The 23829-nt window shown below is 38.9% G+C and overlaps 1 protein-coding gene across 2 annotated transcripts in view; it reads right to left on the bottom strand.

Annotated features, from left to right (window-relative positions):
* Positions 1–23829, bottom strand: part of col4a2 (collagen, type IV, alpha 2) — a 42581-nt gene that overhangs the window by 15919 nt on the left and 2833 nt on the right. For both annotated transcript variants that reach the window (XM_077727931.1, XM_077727930.1), the window contains exon 4: positions 10106–10186. In XM_077727931.1, the coding sequence (XP_077584057.1) occupies positions 10106–10186 (81 nt within the window). The remainder of the gene's footprint in view (positions 1–10105; positions 10187–23829) is intronic.

The raw sequence follows: 23829 nt of genomic DNA, 5'->3' as shown, positions 1-23829 counted from the left end.
TCCTCCCAGTTAAAATAACCATCAAATGAACTGGACTTCTATCACCATCATTCCTGACCAAAGAATTACGTCTGGCTAAAAAATGTAGCCCCTTTTGTCACGCACAACAAAAATCAACATTGTAAAAACAAGATAAAACGACATAAATAATGTGCCTGACGCACACAAAAAAAAAAAAAAAATGTGTGAGACCGAACGGGGCAGTAAAAGGCAAACTTCTCATACGGGCTCTGGTCACCCGTGTCTGCTTTTCATCCAGTCACTTCTCACCTCGTTTGGAAAGCATGCAATGCCACACAAGCACACACTGTAGGTTAGAACACAGTGATGCTGAGGTGTGCACTGATGGGATGCCGATACCTAAAAATGTCCTTGGAAAAGTCCCAAAGCCAAAGATAAGACAGCAATTATTTTGCCTTCAAAGGACGGTCTGCAGCTGGAATCAAGGTTTTGCCGCGTGTGCGTACATGTGTGTGTGTGTTCCATGTAGGAGTGCAGATAGATGACAAGAAATGAAACCCCTGACCTGAATGTGCTAATAAAAAAATCCTGCATAAACCCGCACATTCTGAGACAAGCCACTTCTTTAGGCACACCTGTTGGGAGGGATCTAAGCTCATTTTTGGTTGACGTATAACCTTTCAAGTGGTTATTATTGAGTTTTTTTTCAGGTATTTTGACCTTTACGTGTTTTTGTAAGAGAGGTCATTAAATCCAATTCAACACTGGAAAAATTTAAACTGATTATCCTTGTCAGGGCCGCGGGGTGATGCTGCCTATCCCAGCTGACCTGGGACCTGTTTACAATTTGTTCCACGCCAGTCTTGCAAATGCATAACTGCACCATCAGTGCGATAAGAGAGGTTTTTGGAATGTGGGAGGAAACCGGCTTACCCAGAGAAAACCCACGCAGTCCCAGTGAGAACATGTAAACTCCACACAAACTGACCCAGGACCCTAAAACTGTGAGGCTAACGTGCTCTAAGTGGCATCTAATAACTTAATATAACAAAAAAAATAGCTGACCTTTACTATTTCTATTGTAAGTGGATTTGCCATTGGATTTTTTGGTGACATATTTACTGTAGTCTCCACCAACTTGATGATAACGCCCCTTCTTCCCATTCCGCTTTTGTGTGTTTGCATTTTTGTTTTTCTTAAATCTCACGTCTATTAGTCTGTCCGTCTGACGCCATAAATTGAATGTGGTCCCGGGAAGCGTCTCCAGGGGGGGGGGACATTTTGGGACAGGCCCAATAAGAACAGGATGGGAAACACACGGCCTCATGTACCGACCTCTGACATCCAGGAGGAATAAAAATCAAGCCGTAAATGACTGTCCGGAAGCGCTTGTGTTGCTTCACTGCTTGAGAAAATGTCAGGAAATAAAAAGTAGGACAGTGCACTGTTTCACAATCAGGATGCTCTCTTAAATTCTTTCTCAGTTTATTTTAGGATAAAAGACAATAACTCCAACAGTTAATCACAAGTAGACATCCGATTAAGTTGAAGTGGGAGGGCTTGCAGCGGATGAACGTATGTCAATGAGTTCATGAAGAAAAGACTGCACTCGTATTTGTTCTCAATAATAATTATTGTTGTCAATAATGTTGAATGGGGGCCTCCTGGTGGGGCGAGTGGTTAGTGCGTCAGCCTCACAATGGGGGACCTGGGTTCAAATCTAAGTTGGTCCACCTGTGTGGAGTTTGCATGTTCTCCCTGGGCGTGTGTGGGTTTTCTCCAGGTACTTTGTTTTCCTCCCACATTTCAAATTAATCCATGGTAGGCTGATTTAACACTCTAAATTGCCCTTCAATGATTGTTTGTCTCCTTGTGCCCTGCGATTGGCTGGCCACCAATTCACGGTGTCCAACGCCTCTGAACGGAAGTCAGCTGGCATAGGCTCCAGCACCCCCTGGGGCCCTAGTACAAGAGTACACAATGTACCTTTCATCTCAAGTTGCCGGTCAGCAGTCCCAAAATACGGCAAATTGGACATTAGCGCATTAGGGACAAGGTTTCCCTGGGGTAAATTAGAACTCACATGTCCGATCCGCAACCCCATTTACAAGTTTGTCTTGGACGGAAGGTTTTTAAACTAATTTCCTGGAGATCTCCTTTTTGCATGAAGTTCATGAAGAAGAAAAGTGGGTTTCAAACTTAGTAGGGGGGTGCAATGGATACCCTAAGGAAAACTCAAGCAGAGCAAATAAACATTTGCAGATGATGTTTGGATATCTATGGCAGTATGTTTGGATCGGAGGGGTGGGGGGTTTCTTTTCTTGTTCATCTTCCCCCTGTGGCTGGAGAAAAACGCCAATGACCTCGTTGGATGTGTGCAGACTTCACATATACAAACACAGTTTGAGGGATAAAGCGCACAACAAACATCGTTTAAGTCCGCCCCCCCATCCTTTCCATTTCTGAAAATCATCATTCGTGTGAAGCATTTAATGAGTAGTGGCGACGCCGGACGCCAGGGGCGTCTCCAAGAACTGTTCGGACTTTCCTCCCGGGCCGGACACCTGCGTTCTTGCCTCAGGTCTGAGGAATGAGATGTCGAAACAGGACGCAGCTGTGGCGTTCACGCGTGAGAAAAAGGAGATTTCGGAATAAGGTGTTGCCTCTAAACGCGGCTGTATAATGTGGTCTTACAACAACTGATTGTGTTTATGGGTAATGAGGGTCCGAGGGGGTGTGTTGATACTAACGTTGGTTCAAACTGGCTGGCTTCTTTTTTTAGGAGAGCTTCTATACTTCTACTGTTCTTTGGGGAATCTTTTATCTCTGTCAAAGCACAAAACAAGCAAACGCTAGGGTTTTTTGTTTTGAATGTCATTTGTCGATTGCCAAAATGTACCGAAACTTTTTGGGGTTCTCTCGTTTTGTGATGTGATTGATTTAACCTGTCTTATATTTAAAAAAATGGAATCAAATACTTCATAACATACAATTGTTATAAGCACATATAGATGCTACAAGATGATGGCAAAGCACTACTTTTAAATGAAGCTCCTCAAATAGGGATTTAGGAATAGCAATACTAGTAAAACTTCAACTCATCGGCCGCCATTGACAATGAAATACACCCAATTCATTCAAACTGGAAGGACTTGGTCTGAAGGCACGTTGCCATTGACATCGTTACTCCAATGAGGTAATTGCATTGGCTCGAGTGCAAAATCAACAGATTTAAAAAAAAAAATATATATATATATATATATATATATATATATATATATATATATATATATATATATATATATATATATATATATATATATATATATATATATATATATATATATATATATATATATATATATATATATATATATATATATATATATATATATATATATATATATATATATATATATATATATATATATATATATATAAATAGTAGAAAAAAATCATGATAAGTGAAGACGCGATAATCGAGGGATTACTGTAGTTCTCTTTCTATTTAATCTAGGACCAAACTATACTCTTCAGCTTGGTGCTGTCTAATAAAACCGTTATTGGATACCTCAACTTATTTGACCTCCACCTTTTTGGGTGCACAATTACTCGAGGCAGCTCTTTAAATGTTGAGAAAAATGAATTTGTAGGGGAAAAGGGACATATTTACGAGAGCTAATTGTTTCCTGTGCGACGAAGGTATCACGAGACCACCTGATGGGGAACACATGGTATCGCTCGCTAGATATACAATACTTTATTTTTTCTTCACTGACATGCTAACTACTGTGATGAAATTAGTACAGATTGTAGATGGACATGCTGTCATCAAATTTAAATCTGGAGCATCTTTGCTAACGATGTTTGTCTGTTCTGGCATGTAAAATGTTTGCAGAGTTTGGGTGTCTGATTCCCAAGTGCTCACATTTACACAAACACAGGACTGCTGACTGCGTGTGTAGGAAGTAGAAACATCGCTAGATCTAAATTATTGATGACGAAGATCCTTTTATTTTCAACAGTTATTAACCGTGTGGTGTCACAGAGGGCAGCCAAATGGAAATCCATCTAGGCAAGTTTTATGCCCCAAGAGGAACATTTCCAGATAACACAATATTTGTCAGCGAGAAAACTGCCCTCCCTCACTTGATTTTTGCTTGTTTTATAGGTTTCTAGTAATGGGGATAGATGAACCAGATCTGCTTTAGAGGTCTGGCGAAATGTTGACCCTGTCAGAAAATTAAAATAACTGCACTAATGTAATTTTACATGTAATAAATAAATAAATTTAGCACTCAAATCTTATTGTCTTTTGCCAATTCATTGTTATTCCATCCAAAACAATGCAACAGGCAATTTAGAGTGTCGAATCAGCCTAGCATGCATGTTTGTAAGAATGTGGGAGGATATCAGAGTACCCGAAGGAATCCCACAGAGGCCCAGGGAGAATATGCACACTCCACAAAGGTAGGCATGACCTGGATTTGAACTCAGGACCCCAGAGCTCTGAAGCCGACACACTAACCACAAGCGCCAACAACCCACCCTATGAATCAATGTTATTTAAATAAATAAATAAAATAACATAAAGACACAAAAATCATTTGATTCCAGTCCAAATGAAATGCATGCTTATCAGTGTCACTGAAACATGATAATTCGCCATTCCAAATGGATGTTTTGAAGTCTAATGGCATTGAAAGTGTTAAATGTCTTCTATAAGCGAGTCTTCCAAAGTTTTATATTGACAAATGATTCGGGCCAACCAGAAAGTAAGTACTAAATGCATTACTCTACATGAGAAAAACAGGTGGTTGCACAACTCTGCCAAATATGGTTTGGAAATTTTTAAGGAAGACGATAAGAATAATAATTTCTCAGTCCTTTAATCTTGTGATATTTTTTAGTGAGTCATGTCTCCTCATTGTTGTTTATTCTTCATCCCAGGGAGGGCTTTTTAAAAAAAAAGGGTAGGTTATTCAACCACTTAAAACTTGTGTACTGATTGAATAGTTCACTAAAAATACTTTAAACCAAGCATCATTGAGTGTTTTTTGTCGGATTTTGAACAGAGTACTTCAGGGACGGTATTGTGACGAAAGGTCTCCTCTAAAAAGCCCCCCACCTGTTTGGTAAATCTGTTTCATTTCCTCTCGTATCACATAAGATGTCATTGCTGTCCAATTCATGCATGGACTTGGTCCAAGTCCAACAATAACCATCCTCTGCACAAGTTTCATTGACAACAACAGGTTTTTTATACTTCCCAGACTTTGTCTTTCACCATCTTTCCCAAACAGTTGGTCCTTCTTTTTGCCAAGCCTTGTTATGAGGCTGTTATAGTTTCAGTTTTCGGATTTGGCATTAATAACATGTGAAGACTGCTTGTGCAGTGCTCTCAGGGCATGAGTTTTTTAATCTTCCGTGACTGGCATTTGTGTCCGACTGGTCTGGAGGAATTTTGAAGGATTTGGTCTCATCTTGATTGCCTGATTCGGTCTCTGTCCTAGGGCTTTGATTTAATTCTTCCATGACTGGCGTTTGAGCACATCTATTCGATTCGGTTGGGGAGTTGAAATTGAACTCAGCCAGCAAATATTTTTTATACTACTACCAACACAACCACTACTAATACCACTACCACCACCTACACTACCACTACTAATCCCACTACCACCACTACCACAAATAATATAAAAACAACACCTACTACTACTACCATTAAAACAACAACACCTTCTACTACTCCTACTACTCCTACTACCCCTACTACTACCACTACTACCACTACTACCACTACTACCACTACTACTCCTACTACCCCTAATACTCCTACTCCTGCTACCACTACTAATAAAACGCCTTAACCTTATAAAGAACTGGCCACAGTTTTAACATTTGGTTTGTAACCTACATACCCAAAAAGTGAGGTCTACATAAAGTATAGACAAATGGTCTCAATTATAAATTTATTATTATTATTATTATTATTAATCCTTATTGTTTTTGTTAGAGATGACCTGGAAGGAAAAGTCTAGGGTGAAAAAGAACAATTATTGATATTTTTTCTTTTTTAAATGTAATTAGATTTTTCTTTTTACTGTCCTGGCATGTTTTGATGCTGTAAACTAAAGTTTTGATCCCTTGGACAAAAGTTATTTTTATCTTTTTGGAACAAACACCATAAAAATGTGAGGCCATTATTCTGTTCCTGAAGCTGCCAGCAAAGTGACGTATATACATGATATTTATGGATAGCAGACAGAGACGGATGTCAGTGGGGGCCTGTTGTCATGGAACAACTATTGGTGAACCTAACAGGAATCCAAGTCATTTATAGCCAATCCTGGCAAAACCATATAGTAGCCAACTTTTCCCAGAAAAACTGAAAAAAAAACAGTGGTCTGTCATTGTGTTCTACTTCCTGTGATACGTAATTTCCTCTTCAAGCATCAGCTGTCCCAGTGTTCTCCAGGATGGAACAGACAGAATCTGCATAACATCCAATCATGCCCTAACCTTTCTAAGAACGGCCATGCCATTCTTTCCCCGACTCCTTCAGCAATATAACAATTTGAAAGGCACCCTTCTTGTTTGAAAAGTGAATATTTTCCCCAAAAAGTAACACAGAGGATGGCATTGAACTGCTAAAATGCTTTTGGGCTGTGCACAGTGCTTGCTTTTTATTTTGCTTTGACTGTTGCCATGGCTCTTTCATTCAACTGTTCTAAGTCCATAATGCTATTGCGTAAAAAAAAGCAGTTTTGTTGTGACAGTAAATGATTCAAATGGAATAGATGTCTATCAGCTTCATATGATAGCCATCGAGTTAATTGCTTATTATGTTTTAATTTAACATTTCAATCTTACTGAATTTAATAATAATAAAAAAATCTTCTGTGATGCTTATCCTGATGAGGGTCACGGGGATAAACTCTTATAAACTCTTGGCAAAGATAAGCAACAAAATTATCCAGGCTACAGTGGTGTGAACATGCTCAACTTTTTGGGTGGGCACAGGATTTCATTCCAACCAAACAAGAGGAAACTTCTCGTGTCATACATGTGCAATCAGTTGATTGCAGTCAAGTTCTGCTTGTTTAAACAGAAACCTTGTTGGTGTTTCTCAAGCTGTCTGTGCTTGATCCGTTGGAACAAAAACCAGGACCCACAATTACCGAAATTTACAGAGTATAAGTCTGACATTTTTCAAAGTTTGGCTAGTACTGCGACTAATACTCAAGTGCGACTTATATTGTGTTTTTTTTTTCTCTCTCTCTGATGACTGACAGCCTGTTATGTTGTTTTTACAGGCTATAGTTATCTGCAAAACTGCTATGTTAACAGATGCTTTTTTACTAAAGTAATTTTTTCATATTTTTCTTCGTCTCATCTCATTTCCTGAACCGCTTTATCCTCACTAGGCTCGCGGTCCAATGTGACTGATATGTTTTATTTCACTCTTCATTGTCATTGTATATCCTTTGGCTGAAATATAGGTTACATTGAATTTGTACGATGTCAGTCAATTAATTGACTCACAAAAAAATGAGGCGACTACCAAAATAACCGATTGTGGCAGCTCTAATCTACTACTGTTTACATGCCTGCTTCTAGACGTAGTTTTCTCTGTTTATAAAGCTAAGACCAACAAAACGTGGCAAATTTGACAATGACATGAGTTTTCGACTAGACAGGAATGTACACCATTCATTGCTGTAAAAGCAGAAGGTCAGGTGGGAAGTGGCGTGTGGAGTGGACTAGAGAAACTAAGAGCATAAATGAAAAAACTGATACAAGTATGAGGAACCCAACGCGAGGATTTAAGCCGTTAGAGACAGACATAGACTAAACACATCGGGATAATCATCTTAGAATGAATGACGACAAGCTGCATGAATCACATGCAAGCCATATCGGTTAAGTACATACGGATTCCTCGGGTTCTGTTACTTTTAAAATGAGACAACTTGCATTTACATTTTACACCTTATTGAAACATATGAGAAGATTCCCATCTGTTCAAAGGGAAAACATGTGCTCTAAAGCAGTGTTTTTCAACCTTTTTTGAGCCACGGCACATTTTTTACATTGGAAAAATTTGTGGCACACCACTAACCAAAAATTTTACAAAATGACACTCTGTATAGTATATTTACTACAGCACGGACACTGGACAATTACATCATATTTTCAGAAAACTATTAATAAATGTTAATTTTAAAAAAAAGGATATTGGATATTTTCTCACGGCACACCTGACGATCTCTCACGGCACACTAGTGTGCCACGGCACAGTGGTTGAAAATCACTGCTCTAAAGAACCAGGTGAACCTATCTGAACTTAAGGACAGTTAAATTCCAGCGACCTAATGATTTTCTGGTTTTGGCTACACTGGCTATTTTCAAGAGCATATTTCCAGTAGCTGTGGCCTTTGACCTCTACGCTAACTGAGGAGGATACAGGAAAAACCCATAAAAAGGTGAAGCGAGACGTTGACAGGAAGTCCCGCATTCCAGCTCCGAGTAATGCAAAAGATTGTGACCAGAGGGTCAACAGATTGCTTTTATCTGTCTTTGCCTCACGCTTACTCTCTCACTATCTGCGTCAAAAGGATTTCCATCGTGCCCTAAAATGTGATAACGACGCGCCAAGCGTGAGAAGAGCTTTTCATTGTTTCTGTGGATGGGATTTGTCTAGCTTTGGGAGTTTTGAAGAGCCCTTTATGAGATTTCGTGATATATAGCAAACGAGGAAATGACCAGCATAGAAATTCACTCGGGTTTTCCACTTTTGGTGGCCTTAAACTCGCCAACTTTAGTTAGACATCTTCAGTCAGCCAAGTACTTAAGTTTGGGAATATGGCAAGATGTTTCCTCGCAGATGTACTCCTTATTTCTTTATCTTCGACATGCAAGTTCTTTTCTTACAAATCTCTGAATGGGAGTCTGCCAAATGTTCTGCAGCTGCTTAATTTGGCAATGACGGAACTCAGCTGTGATGCTCGATGATACTACTAGTGCTCAACAGCCTACATGGTGGCTTCTAGGAAGACAAAACTGAAATGGGAAATTTCAGTTTCGTTTACAGTGTACAGAAAAAGATCGTGCGAGGGAGACAAAAGATGGCCTTTGCAAGGCGCAAATATGCTACGCTCGTAAATCTTGGGCCACCCACTTGCCGAGCATAGGTCATCTTTGGAGGAATGCCGAAAACAATCTTTAACTCCTCCTTATTGATTATGGTCACCCTAAATTGGGGGTAGCGAGGGTGTTGTTGTGGTCTACCGGTAATTACTCGATACTAAGAAACAGATTTTATCCTTTAATTTAGATATATACATTGAATATGATTTAGAAAAAAATCTTGCAAATTGTTATTCTGGCTCCTGATGGGTCATTTGAGAATTATTTTTGTCAGTTTGCAAAGCTATTTTATTTATAAGGGTAGAGTTATGTTCAATTGTCAAAGGTACCATGGAAATCAAAAAGGAAGTCATGTGAGCAGTACAACCATGTAGTGGTGTAGTTTGTCATCCGTAGGTAAGATAGTGGTGCCCTTAGCTAGGAATGGCAGGCACAAGTGAGTTTTTTCACGTTTTATACTAGATACGTTTTATTTTTATTTTTGAATTGCATTCATAGACATAAAATAAATTTTGTTAAGTATTATGTTGTGTGTCATGGCATTTTGTCTTTGTCACTTTGCAGTTTTGTGCATGTCAAGGCTAACTTGTGCACATTCAAGCCGTACCCTTGATTCATTCAAATACGACGTATATGCGAGAAAATACGGTTAGTTGATCAGGCAAATGTATATTTTACTAGCAAATGATTCGCATTAAGAGCTACATTGGCATGTTGACTGGATCTATTGTTAAACCACATGGAAAATTTGTAAAGTGTTTTCCTTTGTGTATTGTTTCAGCTTTACACTTCCTTTGAGTTACCTCAATAGTGAATAAACCAACAAGAATTGATGTGACACCTGACGAATTAGCACGTGAGCCAATTTGAAGGACACGCCTTCAAGCTTAGCTGTCAGACCACGCACAGTGCATCGTCTTACCCTTATTTGGTGGTCCAGTGTGATAACCAAGAGGTTTATTTATACGGCTATTTGGAACATTAAGGGACTTACCCTGGCACCCTTCTCGGGAAAGCATTTGCAGCCTCCGCTGCAGTCTCTTCCTCCGCAGGGACCGTTGTGCTTCTTTCCACCCTGCCGACACAAAAACACAATATGCAGCTGTTTAGTGACCATTCGGGAAACTGGGTCATTTTGTGTATTCTTCTTTGTAACAATACATTGAGGTTCAGTCCAGTTGACTACCCAATAGAGACACGTGCGCTATCGTGTCAAGGGTTGAGTAAATACTTATTAAAATTTTACATTAAATAGCAATTTCTGTGGTTCTCAATGACAAATATAGGACTGAAGAAATTAAACAGTATTTGCATTTTTTACCTTTTAAAAAACGTTTTAAAATTGAATAGACTTAAACCTTTTCTCTGTTATCTTTTTCATATTAAAAAACATCAGATCATCATTTGCTTCTTGCATTGAACAGGAACAGATGTAAAAAAAATATATATATATATATTTTTAAATATTTCTTTGATTTGAAAAAAAAATCAAGCAATACACAAAATCCAAATAGAAAATACATTGGAAAATATTTGCTGTGAAGATGCTCAAATAAGAGGATTTGGACAATTGTATACCTAGGTAGCAAATGTCACTGAACAATTAGTTGACTATTGAAATAGCTGCAGTACGTACGACTTTAATTGCTTGTGGACTCATGTTCCCAATAGGAAAAAAAGGCCAAAACTTGCAGTACAACGCTGATCAATCCTATGGTAACGATTACAAGTATTCTGCTAGGTGGAAATACGGTTGATATAAGACAGATGTTTGGTAATCCTTTGTGTCATGAAGGTGTTGTTTGTGTATATTGTGGTGTGTGTGGACACAGCTGCTGTTTTTGCTGCAACTGTCTTCCTATGACTCATAGTAGACATCCAGACATTAATGGCTAGCACATGTCTTTGATAAGGAGAAGCTCGTCTGATTTAGCCACCCACCGTCACTGTCGTGGTCGGCGTGAAGCCCCCGATCACAGAAAGCAGGGGTCAGAGGTTTCAAAAGTCCCTACGTCAGCCACAGAGGACAAGACCAGGGCTTGTTTCAAAATTCAACCAAACGTCTTTGTGTCTTGTCAGAATTGCATTTCTTCACAATAAGAGTCAAAACTAAGTAGTCTTGATCAAGCAGTAGAAAGAACAAGCACACACATTAACGCTAACATTGACAAAGCTGTCGACAGTTAACCTTTCCAGTGTCATTGATAATGATAGACATCCAATCATGCCTTTTTTCATCCTTCTGTTTGTCACTTGCAGACGTCAATCCATTTCCAGTTTAAGCTTCAAGTTTAAATGAATTTGACATCTACAACAATCCCTCAAATATTGCGGTTAATGGAGACCAGACATGACAGCAATAATCGAAAAATTGCGAAGTAGGGTCATAGTTGTTTTTTCAATCCTGAGTCATAGTAGAAAGAGTGGCTTCCGCTTATGAATTTCAGCGGGGATTTTCACATTTTTATGAACTTTAAAAAAATCTTATAATAAAATAAAGAATAGTGGAATTAATCGAGGGATTACTGTATAGGTGTAATTCTGCAGTCACTCCAGAGCAGTATATTAATGGAAAGTGTTCCCTTGCACACAAGATATTGAGGAAATAGATGAGTAGATGAGCTGTTCATGCTAATTCAGTCCTACGTCTTCCACCTACACAGTCATACCATGGCTGTCTAGAGTGCCAAATGTGCACGCTATCCAATAATTTTTGCCTACAGTGGTGGATATGGAATCAGAAAAGACCCTCTCAGTCTCAGAGCCTCCCCTCAGACAAAGGGCCACATTGAGACATCTCACAAGCGGACAAAGACCTTCTTTTACAAAACACGCTGTCCAGTAATGATCCCCTATCTTCCTGACAAAAAGACCCTTTTCGTCCCGCTTATGAAATCTACAAGGAATCTTTTCTTTTCTTTTTTTTAACCGTCTGAGGGCTCTTTTTCAAAGTGTTACTTGATATGCTTTAATCTTCACCGCACAACGTGTTGGTAGACTTGTCGGGGCGTATGTTTGAAATACGTCGCGAATGATGAGGACATTGCGTGACGGAGGCTGTGAAGAAGCAAACATCTGCAGGGTTGTCATGTTGAACAGAGACTAAAGGCAGGAAGTCATTTCATACCAGCGAGGATGCAACGCACTTGTTGCTTTTTCCACATTGAGGCGGACGACTAAACCAAACAATAGTCTGCGTCATCTCCGCTTGGGCCCTCGGCACAAAGGAATCGCTCCCTTAAAGGCATTCCCTCTTAATGTTGCTACGCGCCATCAGTTCAAGTCAACCCAAAATAGCAGGTGACGGAATACAGCGGCAGGACAATATCCCGTCTTATCCCCTCAAGACAAAACTATGATACATAAGTGGTACAGAAGTGTGAAGCTGATGCACTAACCACTTGTTTGACGTTATGGATTTTATCTGATAAAATTCCCCCAAAAATGTGACTTATAATGAAACTTATATATGTTTTTCCCCTTTCTTTGTGCACTTTCTGTCTAATATTGGTCAGTAACTACTGATTGACAAAAAAACATATTTTTAACCTTTTAACAGGTCGATACGAAACTTAAAAAAATAAAGTAGCAAATAATACACACAAGGTCTGTATCAAGATTACTCAATTGTGCTAAGTTGTAGGATGACTTAGGATGGCTAAATTATACTCCACTGCAACCATTATCTCTATTCAATGCTTCCAATGTTGTCATAAGACACTCATGCGGTACCTTCCCACTGTAGTCAGATGATGCTTGTTATTGCTGTAGATAATGCAGATGAAAACATTTGAGATACGAGGCTGCATAGTTCACAGATGGCCTCGATTGTCTAACTCTAGCCGGAATATCCAAAAATACTGCCACACTGGTGACTCATGACTTTACCCTTCTTCCATACAAATTCTTCTCACACTGTGTCCTTATTTTTTCACACGGTCCTTTCTTTCTAAAAAAAAAGATTTTTTTTAAGTTTACAAAAGAGTGAGGGAGTTTCTTGATGAAAGCCTCACAGTTCTGGGTTCTTGTTTTCGAATCCAGGTCGGTCCACCTGTGTGGAGTTTGCATGTTCTCTCCGGGCCTGTGTGGGTTTTCTCTGGGTACTCTGGTTTCCTCCCACATTACAAAAACATGCATGGTAGGCTTATTGGACAATCCAAATCGCCCCTATGTACGAGTATGAACATGTATGGTTCTGTGTCTCCTTGTGCCCTGCGATTGGCTGGCCATCAATCCCGGGTGTCCCCTGTCTCTGGCCCGGCAGGGATAGGCACCAGCAAACCCCACAACCCTAATGAGGATATAGTGGTTAAAACAATTAGATAAGGTATGAATGATACTGCTAACACTGACATATTCAGACGTTTTCTAAACAGTTGTGTCACCTTTTCCTGAGTGAACGAACAGTTGCTTCTCACGGATTAAATCTCCTATTTAATAGTGGAAAACAGTTTCAGCTGTTTTCCCTGCAAGCAGCAAACGGACAAATGTTTTATAAATGAAGGTGGTACTCGTAGAAATGAAGTGTCTGTTTTTACGAATAAGTATAACACACTGTTTCCATCATCTTGGTCCTGTTTATGCCCAGCTGTGCGGTTTCAAGTTGAAAGCTATGCATGACTCTCAAAGAGGTACTTTGTCAACCCTATCACTCAAGTGTCACCGTGATCGGCATTACTCGAGCTGCCTGTGACATTAAGGCTGACCTTTGACACTGTGGTGTTTAGACAACAACCTGTATGTTTTCAACTAAAAACAGTGTTTAACTTTCTAGAACAGAGGTTTCGAACTAGTGTGGCCTGGGAAAGTCAATCCTGTCCTGACTTCAAGTCATAAAATCAAAGTATATCACAGTCATTCATTCATTGATTTTCTGAACCGCTTTATCTTCACTAGGGTTGCTGAAGCCTATCCCAGCTGACTTTGGGCCAGAGGCAGGGGACACCCTGTATCAGTGCCCAGCCGATAACAGGTCACAAGGAGATGGACAGCCATTTGCACTCACACCCATACCTTGGGGCAATTTAGAGTGTCCAAATAGCCTACCATGCATGTCTTTGGAATGTGGGAGGAAATTGGAGTACCCAGAGAAAATTGGATTAAAACCCAGGACCTCAAAGCTGTGAGGCCGACGTGCTAACCACTCAAGCCGCCGGACTGCCCTCACTTAATTTTAGTTTTCAAACATTGAATAAAAATAAAAAACTGAACGCTTACCAATCTCCACTTTTTAAATAAAAATGGTGATTTCTAAATGTCAAAAATGAAAAATAAAGGAAGTTCTAAAGAAAGAGTGTCTTATGGTGATCAGTCTAGGGCAGTGGTTTTCAAAGTGGGCGGTACCGCCCCCCGGGGGGCGGTGTGAACTTTCAGGGGGGCGCTGACGAATAAACAGGCGAATGGGGGGCGTTGAAATAGTGAAGGGGGCGATGGAGCAATTACAGTAAAATGTGACGTTGGTGTTTGTAGAAAGACCGGAAAAATTGATTGTCTGTAATAAAAAGTCGACAAAAAACAAGCTTTATTGAAACAAGAAACGTTGTCTGCTCGAGCGCTCACGAGCAGCGCGCATATACCGTATATCACTAATTGTCGCGAGTTTATCGTCGATGCAGGCGACTGGGGAAACCACCACCATCCAGTCAGCCGCAGAGGAGCACACAATAGCGCGCCGGCAACGCTTAACCACAGACGTATGCGCACAGCGACCGGCTTAATGCATCAGCTATCAATTTTTATGATTCGAGGTGAACTGCGCATTGGTCTATTAAAAGAAACGAAATTAGCGAATAATATCTGAGGCGCCTGTCTTCTATTTATTTAAGCTTCGTTCGTTGGAAAGGGGTAAAGAGGGGGGCGTTGGCATTTTGGCCCGGCGGTGAAGGGGGCGGTGGCCAAAAAAGTTTGAAAATCACTGGTCTAGGGTGTGGACTGCCTTTTTCCCGAAGTAAATATAATATTATATATAAATGTTATACTAAAAATTGAAGAAAAAGAATGTTAAGAGGCCCCAAAAAGGATTTGGACAATTTTAAGGTGAACAAAGTAATGGTTATTATCTATCAAAAGTAAACTATGAAAATATTTGACAATTTTTTTGCTAATAAACAACTGAATGGTGGCAACCCTAGTTTACCTCCCAATGATGCGGTTAAAAATTCAATCCATTTCACCACACAAATTAACCAATGTTCCTCCTAGTGAAAATGACTCAAATGTTGAGGGATTGATGTCAATCAAAGCAGTTCAATATTTGTATGTTAGCTAATATCATCCAAAACCTCAAGGTGATCCGCAAAAAAAAAAACAGTTTGACATCCCTGACAGAGAAAAGCGAAAATATGAGTGGAAGCAATTGGTCCCTCAAGTGATCTTATCATTTATAGTGCGCACATCACATCATGGTTTTAATGAGTCATTTGCCATGGGATATGAGCAGTGTACAGCTGCTGTATTGACATCACACGCTCATAAGACCGAAGTGCTCGCCACATCGCGAAGCCACATGAATTGCATCGGGGAGGGAAGGAAGAGAGGAATAAGTCACCGTGAGAAAAAGAATGGTGTTGATGCAGCTGTTTTATTTCATTTATTCTACCCTATATCAAATCATCTACTAGAATTAGGACTGATATATTAAAAATGAAGTGACAGAACCAAGATTCCTGATAAAAAATAATATAGCAAATCCAGAAAGCAGGTGCCAGTCCTCACAAATTCAATGAAAAATGGACTAGGAAAGTTAGTTTTTCTCTAAATCAAGGCAAAAAAACTATTGTTTTCTTTAGCATAATTCTTACTTTTCTTTCATTGCTGCTGTTAATGATTCATTTCATGTTTTTATTCATATTTCTGAATTGAATGTTTTTGTTTCTTGCTGATTTGAACTTGCTGTAAAGCACATTGAATTACCTTGTCGAATTGTGCATTACAAATATATTTGTAGATCGGATGGATGTCTATTGCCTTCAATGCACTAAGCATTATGAGTTAAAAATGGATTTGATGTCTGTTGATGTCAATATCTGTATATGATTTCAAATGGATTGCACGTCAATGGGAATGTTTTCAGTTTGTCTTTGCCTTGTACGAAAGATCAACTTAATCAGATCTCTAAAAACAAACATTTTGAAAACAAGGGCACCACAAAATGCTAAACATAACCATGTTTGTGGTAGATTTGCTATTTTAGCTGAGCCATATCTTGATGTTACGCCAGCTCTCCCAAAGCCCTCCATTATTACGATAAGAAACTTTATGGAAGACTTGTCCTCACCATTGCTTTTGTTACTGCCAATTGTGTATCCTGCAATGCCACAAACAACTTCCCATCAAATGCTGACATGACATTTGAATGTTTGGAAAAACTTAAGGAAACAGAAATATATTTTGTCACCAAGTTAAAATAACGCATCTGGTAGAACAATAAGATGGTGAAGAAATATTTTATAAAGCAGGATGTTTGACGCCGTTTTTAGCGAGGTCAGTTTGACCTTCCAAGCAAGATTATGGGCTATGAGTTTGTGCTTTAGTTTCATTCTGTTAAGAACAATGAGAATTTAGAGTGGATTTGCATCTTTATTTATTTATTTACTTAATATCTATAATGTTTCAAAGGTTAATATGATTAAATGCCTTAATAATATTTTTACTTGTGAATATTTGACTCAGCTCTCCACAAATATTAATCTGAATTTTAAAACTGAAATAGTAAATATAGAGACTGCCCAATGAAAGAGTGGTTAGTGCGCCGGCCTCATAGTTTGGGGGGTCAAGGATTAAGTCCTAGGTTGGTCCTCACTAAGAGGCCGATGCAGAAACATCTCCGCCGCTGTGCCACTTGTGAACAGACCAATGTATCTGAATTTTATGAAGGGATATACTCATAGTAACCAACTCAAAAGTAAACCCAGAACCATCACAGAAAGCCAATTAGACCGGACACTGTCATCTCGGTCTCATAAGTCTGTGATTTATCTCCATACAAATTAAAACAAAATTTAGGGGTGATGAAAAGGAGGCTTAAAGACACAGAGAGTAGGCCGTAACTTGGGAATGCAACATGTTCTTCAGTCGAGGAAACAGCACAAATCACTGCTGGGGTCCTCTGGCAAGGGCCCAGTTTAAACAATGTTCTCCTTTCTGTCCTTTTGCTTGACGCAGATGGACCTTGCCTCCTCTCTGCGCCGGCTTGGGGTCATTCGCAAACCTGACTTCATTTCCCAGCGGTCTACGCTCCTATTAAACGCTCCCTGCGGCTATCCTGAGCTAAGTGGAAATTGGATTAGATGCAGTCTGATTATAAATCCTGTCAGACGGTGTTGGAGAAGAAGTTAGTCTACTCGGTCCAGAATCATACGTTGAGTGACATCTAAATGCAAAGATCTGGAAGCATTTACGTATGAAAGGAGACATGTGAAGCTTCAGAATTCTGAACATGAGCTCGGCTGAGACGTTATCACCGTTCATGTCAAATTTAGTGAATATTCCTTTCGTGACATAAGATACTGGAACTCAGTTTGTTTCAGTAATTAGACTCTAGCTGGTGTGAAAACAGGAAAGGAGGAGAACATTATTCAACATGTAAGAACAATCTCCCACTGGATAGAGTTGTACCATCTGCAGGCTGAGGTTTAAATACCAGCATATCCATTCATTACTCCAGCACCTTTTGAACCGAGCACTCAATCATCTACATACTTGAGCCTGGAACGGAACAGAGTTGCAATGTGATGAAGGGAATGGTCTGAGCGTGGGAGGACACGGAGAAGAATGCTGATTAACTCATAGTCCACCACTGACTACTATAGATGTTCAATTTATTTAAACTGGGAGGGTTGGCAATGAGTGCTCATATTTTAGTGCCGTTGACAGCAAATCCATGATGCCTGCGTAGGTTTGGCAGTGATCAATGGCCCTTAAAGATGAACTATCCTAGCCAAGGCAACCCGGTAGGCGAGTGTTCTAGCGCCTCACAGTTGAGAGGACAAGGGTTCAAACCCAGGTGGGTCCTCACCATGTGGAGTTTCCATGTTCTCTGCGGGCTTGCGTGGGTTTTCTCTGACTACTCCAGTTTCTCCCTACGTCCCAAAAATATGCAGGGGGAGGCTGGTTAAACACTCAAAATTGCCCTTAGGTATGAGTGTATGCATGAATGGTTGTCAATCTCCTTGTGCCCTGTGATTGGCCGGCCACCGATTCAGGGGGTCACCCACCTGGAGCCCATAGATAGCTGGGACAGGCTCCAGTTTTGAGGAGTTTTTGTAAAAAATAATAACAACAAATGTAGAAAGCAGGAAGCACCCACCCGTAAATTACCAAGGAAGGGACCCAAAATTAACTCCTTGCCTGCTATTGACCATAGATGTCCAATTCATTTCAACTGGGTGTGATATTTCAGTGGACATCAAGCGTCATCTATAGCAGCCAGTGAGTTATATAGAGAAATGGTAAACAAGACAAATGTGATAGTGACAAAGTCTATAAAAGGAAGTACAAGAATGGCAATAGTTGGGCCGGTTGCACTCACTAAGTGAAATTCTTTCATTGAGGCCAACTGGGACCTATTCAATTCATCAAGGAGTTCCATATATATATTGGGATGGGTTTTTCCAGATTTCACATATGCTAGCTGCCCAAAAAAGTCAGATGCTGGCTACTCCCACACTACTCACTGAGTGATTGAATGGACTTCATTAGGTACAATCAAATGAACTGAAGTCTGTCTTTGCAGCTGTGTTCATTTAATCTTGTGTTTATTATTGTGGTTCTCGTCAAGGTTTTTCTTTTATGGTCCTTCTCTGCTCCAGTTGTGGCTTTTCCACTAGACATTTTTCCCAAAAACGAAACCTGCATTTGTTTGATCATTTTAAAGCTTGTTGACTAAAAAATTGTACCGGAGACAACAAACAAACTTTGAACTAAAGGAGCGCTGTGAGAGAGCAGACATGGTCTAAGCAGTCAAAAATAAAACATTTTTGCAAGCATATTTGGGAGGGTAGACGTTGAGTAAGATTGACTAATATTATGAAGTTACTGAAAAAAAAAATCCCTTTTCTGACTTTTGACCCACTACCCCAAAATATAATCACTTCTTTCTTTCATTTCATATTACAACAATCTTTTTGTTAGTTCTTCAGTTATCCTGAACAGAAATACACTGAGATAAAAACAAAGAGACATACTTAACCAAATAACCTAAATATACATTTTCCATTATTAAAATATATGTTGGGAATATATAAAAAATACTTTTATATAAATTAGAAATAATCCAGAACCCATGTTAATTGTACGAATACTCAGTAAATAACATTTTTATTAAAAACCATCGTGCATTATTGTGTTTAGGGCATCCGTATTACAGTTCTGAGATCGAGTGAGTTAACAACATGTACAAAAGATAGTCCCAGGAGCCAAGAGTATTAACACAACTCATAGGAGGTAGCCAAAATATGTCAGGTCCAGCAGGGCTGTAAAGAAACTCTGACACATTGAACTCCACCCTCTTTCCTTTTCCTGTTTAGAGACCTTCTCTGGATAATCTATGTTGTTGTGCCACAATACTGTGCTCAGGATGTTACCCACTAAAATTGGCATCTTCCCCAGATAACCTTTCCCCACACAAGAAAAAGTTTGAAGCCACATATATAAGTGGATTGAATAGATGTAATTTTGATGGAATACGGTACATGCAGTATATTTATTAACAGAGTGACTTCAAATCTTCAAATAAAAGGCATGAGATTTGTTTTCATTACAAATATTTACAGTATAGAACTATGATTTCACACACAATGGTGATGTGATGATTTAATTTAAAGTTTTCTCTCAATATTGATCAGGGCTGCCACAAATTATATTATTTTAATAGTCACTAAGCACTTACTATTGCAATTAGTTAACTAATAGCTTCATATGTACACATATAAATCCTGTTAAAATATAGCTCAAGGCTATATTACTGGTATTGTCCATTTGGACCAATAAAATACGCACTAAAAAAGGGGGGATTATGAACACTATGTAACTACAGTTCAGTCGTAGGGCACACAGAAAGACAGACGACCATGCACACCTAGTCACACCACCACCACCAGCGGGAATCGAGCCCGTGCCTGCCCATAACTAAGACAGGCGAGTGAACCACTACACCATCAGGCAGCGGCCCTTAAATCATACTTTCAAAACTATACGTATATAAACATTTGAATCACTGCAATGCAAGGTGCTAGTTGTTAATTCCACTACCACTGATGCCAATAGACGGCCAACCTTTTTGAACTGGGATTCCAAATGGCGATTGACACGCCCAATTCATTTGAAATGGGATCTGAGTTCAAATGGACTGGACTTCTATCACCGTCAATGGCATTCCAAGAACTAAAAAGGCGTTGAAAACTGGGCCAAATTTTACAGTGACAGTTAAGCAACACTTTGTGCGTGTCTTTTGGCTTCCTGCCGCACTTCACAATGGGCTCTTCCCCTAATTGTTAGGCTGGACTTTCTGTAGCAGTGCCACTATTTGGCCAGGCATACACTCGCCGTTTTCCCTGCCTTATCGCAGACAGACGTCTTCCTCCCCATTCAGACCTATAAAACAATCCTTCACGTGTCGCAGGTGATCGCTTTCATATTGCACGCCACGTGTTTGTGTCAAAAATTGATTTAAAGCAGGTGACGAATTGCATATTTAAAGAAAACATATTACACAGAGAATTAAATAAAACAAACTTTTTGCCGCCGAAAGAGATTTCCCTGGATTTTTATAGCCATTTGATTTCAAGCCAATTAGTCATTTTTTTCTTCTGACTGAATGTTTGTAGAATGTATTTCCCAATGACCTAATTAAATTGATTTCATCTGTAGAGAAAAATTGTTCAATGGAATGTCATATTGCTAAGATTCTATGAAGCATCTTTTATTTTTTAGCATTGCTGTTTTATTTGTGAGCACCTGGGTGAATGAATGGTTAGCACGTCAACTTTACAGTTTTGAAGTCGAGAGTTCGATTCCATGTCAGTCCTCACTGCGACCTTTTGAAGTTAACGGGGTCGATAAAAGAATAAATGAATGAATGTTTTATTTGTTAAAGCACCACAGACTACAATGAGTTATTTTGTAAATTCAGAATGTGGTAAACCCCAAAGACTGACTTTATTGTATTCGTTCTTGATTGTTGTGTTTGGATATTAAACAAACATTTCCACAACATTCATTTGAAGCATAAGATTAAAAAGCATTGTCCGAATACTTTCTTCTTTTTATCCTTTTGTCCAGATTTTTTTCTCTTCCTCCCTACTATTGCCTTATTGATTTTATCTTGCGTTTTAACATCAACCTGCACAAGGGACTAAAGATGTAAATTTGCCTTTGACGTTTTTAAAAAGAAAAAAACTAATATTCTCTCTTTTTCAAGTTGAGTTATCTAATTTATCAACTTTTTTAAAATTATATTTTGATGTGAAAGAGAATCAAGTCATCTTATATGTTTTACAGTCATGGGCCTTGTAAAAATTACTACTAAGTGGGGAGCCTGATCTGTGTCCATGCTTGAGTTTGACATCTGTGATTTGCAAGATAGGATTACTTGTACTTTCTTTCAATGATAGATTTTTTTGCTGTCAAATATTTGATACGGCCTTCACTATCCCAGTCTCTATGTCAAGCAACCCTTACATAAATTGACTTGAAGACCTTTATACAACAAGGTCCAACCATGTCTTTTATTTTCAGTGCAGTGGCTTAATGCTAAAATACTGTTTGTTATGTTTGATTTCCATCCAAAGTTTGATTCAATTTACCAGTACATTGTAACAAAATGCAGAACAACAATCAAGTTAAGTAGGAAAGCAGATGAGGCTGCTCAACGGCCAGGCACGGTAGGAAATCTGTATTGTGAGTGTCGTCTTCCTTTAACACAGCCCTGATTCCCAAAACATCCGTCTGCCCCCTCATTCCATCTCGCTCCAACACATCTTGAAATATCTTCTAAAACTCACGTGAATGAAAGAGTCAGATTGGAAACATCCTGTGGCCGTTGATAGCCTCAAGAGCTTTTCTTCTGCCAACTGACGAGGGGGGAGCTTCTATAAAAGTGTGCGCTCGTTAGCCAAAGTGATTCAATCCCAACGAGGTCCCACAAGTATTATAAGTCGTGTTTCCCAACCCAGCATAAAGGTGCACAATTTTGCGCGGAGCTTTTTCCACATGGGTGTCAACATTTTTCCGTTGTAAATCCATCACTAACCAGTAGGAAAAACAGCAACAGCTCACGTCAAGTAGAAAAAGTAACAGTAAAAAAATAAAAAGGTACAAGAAGCATGGGAAGGATACGTTCTTCTATCTCACATCATCCATCGTACCACCACATACTATCTATCCATCAAGTTCACATAATCCACCCTACTACTCAAATTCCTTTTTTCCTTAAAATTCACAAAATTTTGACATTAAAAACAATTACTCATTGGCTTCGTAAGTTCCTTCCTTCCTTCTCCCATTATCCATTCATCTACCCATCCTTCATACATTGACCATAACATATCCTTCCATCCATCCATTCAGCTATACATTCTCTCATCTGCTATTCACTTGAGTAAACAAAGTATTTTTGATGATCGTTTAGAATGCATGAATTCTCCAACTAGAGCACCTAAAGAAATGATCGATTATAAACGCAAAACATATTGAGCACGTTATTCCCTGAGGGAAAAGAGGGGATTCCCAATGCAAAACATGGCATTGTGGACGGATGGTGGGAAAAAAGCTGTTACGCAGAGGTGGGGATCCAGCCAAGTCCCACGGGTGAGCTTTGGAGATGAAATTGAACAGAAACATATGTTGCAATGTGTAGCTGAGTTGGAACAATACCAATGCACAGTGATGTGTTATTAGTTGCACATTTCCTGGTGATTGTTATTTTTAAAAACACATTTCAGTTTCTAATTGAACGTGTTCAGAAACAAATGTGACTTTTCAGTCCATTTGAGTTGTGTTCTTATAAACTTATCACTGCCATTAATTACAATTAATATAAATTAATTGATGTGATTTTTGTGTTAACCTAAGGCCAAAGACTACCTGCTTCTACAATTAAACATAATTACTCTCGTTTACAAGAGCAATATATTAACTACTAATAACTAAAAAACAATAGGAAAAAACTAAAAAAAATATTTAGCTGGATCAAAACAATGCAAAAAAAGATACTAAAGAAATTGTCATTTGCTACTATTATAATCAATCAAGCACAAAAATATATAGAATTTTTAAACTTTGTTTTATGAAATTTACCAGCGAATGAACAGATGACCTTTTATAAAAGAAATAAATAAAAAGATTAAACCATTGACAGCAAATGCAATTATTCATAATCAACGACTGTCAATCTAGCAAAATGAATAGGATGATTTTTCAACTCCAGAATTAAGTTTCCAACATATTTACACGAGTCAAAGCAGCAAAATCTTTAAACCATTCACTGCATTTTGTGATAATTGACGTCCGATCCATTGTATGCGAACATTTGATGCCAAGCGGCAAATTATTTGTAAAATTAAACCAAATTAAATACAATTATGGCAATACAAACACAATTGCATCACGAGGATGAGGAAAACACGCAATTTTGAGAATGTTCGCACAATCATTCTTGGAGCAAAGATGCAGTCATGTGTTGTATATGTTTCAAGCTAAATCTGATCAAAACAAAAACAG

Source organism: Stigmatopora nigra, chromosome 11 (genome assembly GCF_051989575.1).
Source record: "Stigmatopora nigra isolate UIUO_SnigA chromosome 11, RoL_Snig_1.1, whole genome shotgun sequence".
Taxonomy (NCBI): domain Eukaryota; kingdom Metazoa; phylum Chordata; class Actinopteri; order Syngnathiformes; family Syngnathidae; genus Stigmatopora; species Stigmatopora nigra.
This window is presented reverse-complemented; position numbering and strand designations above follow the sequence as displayed.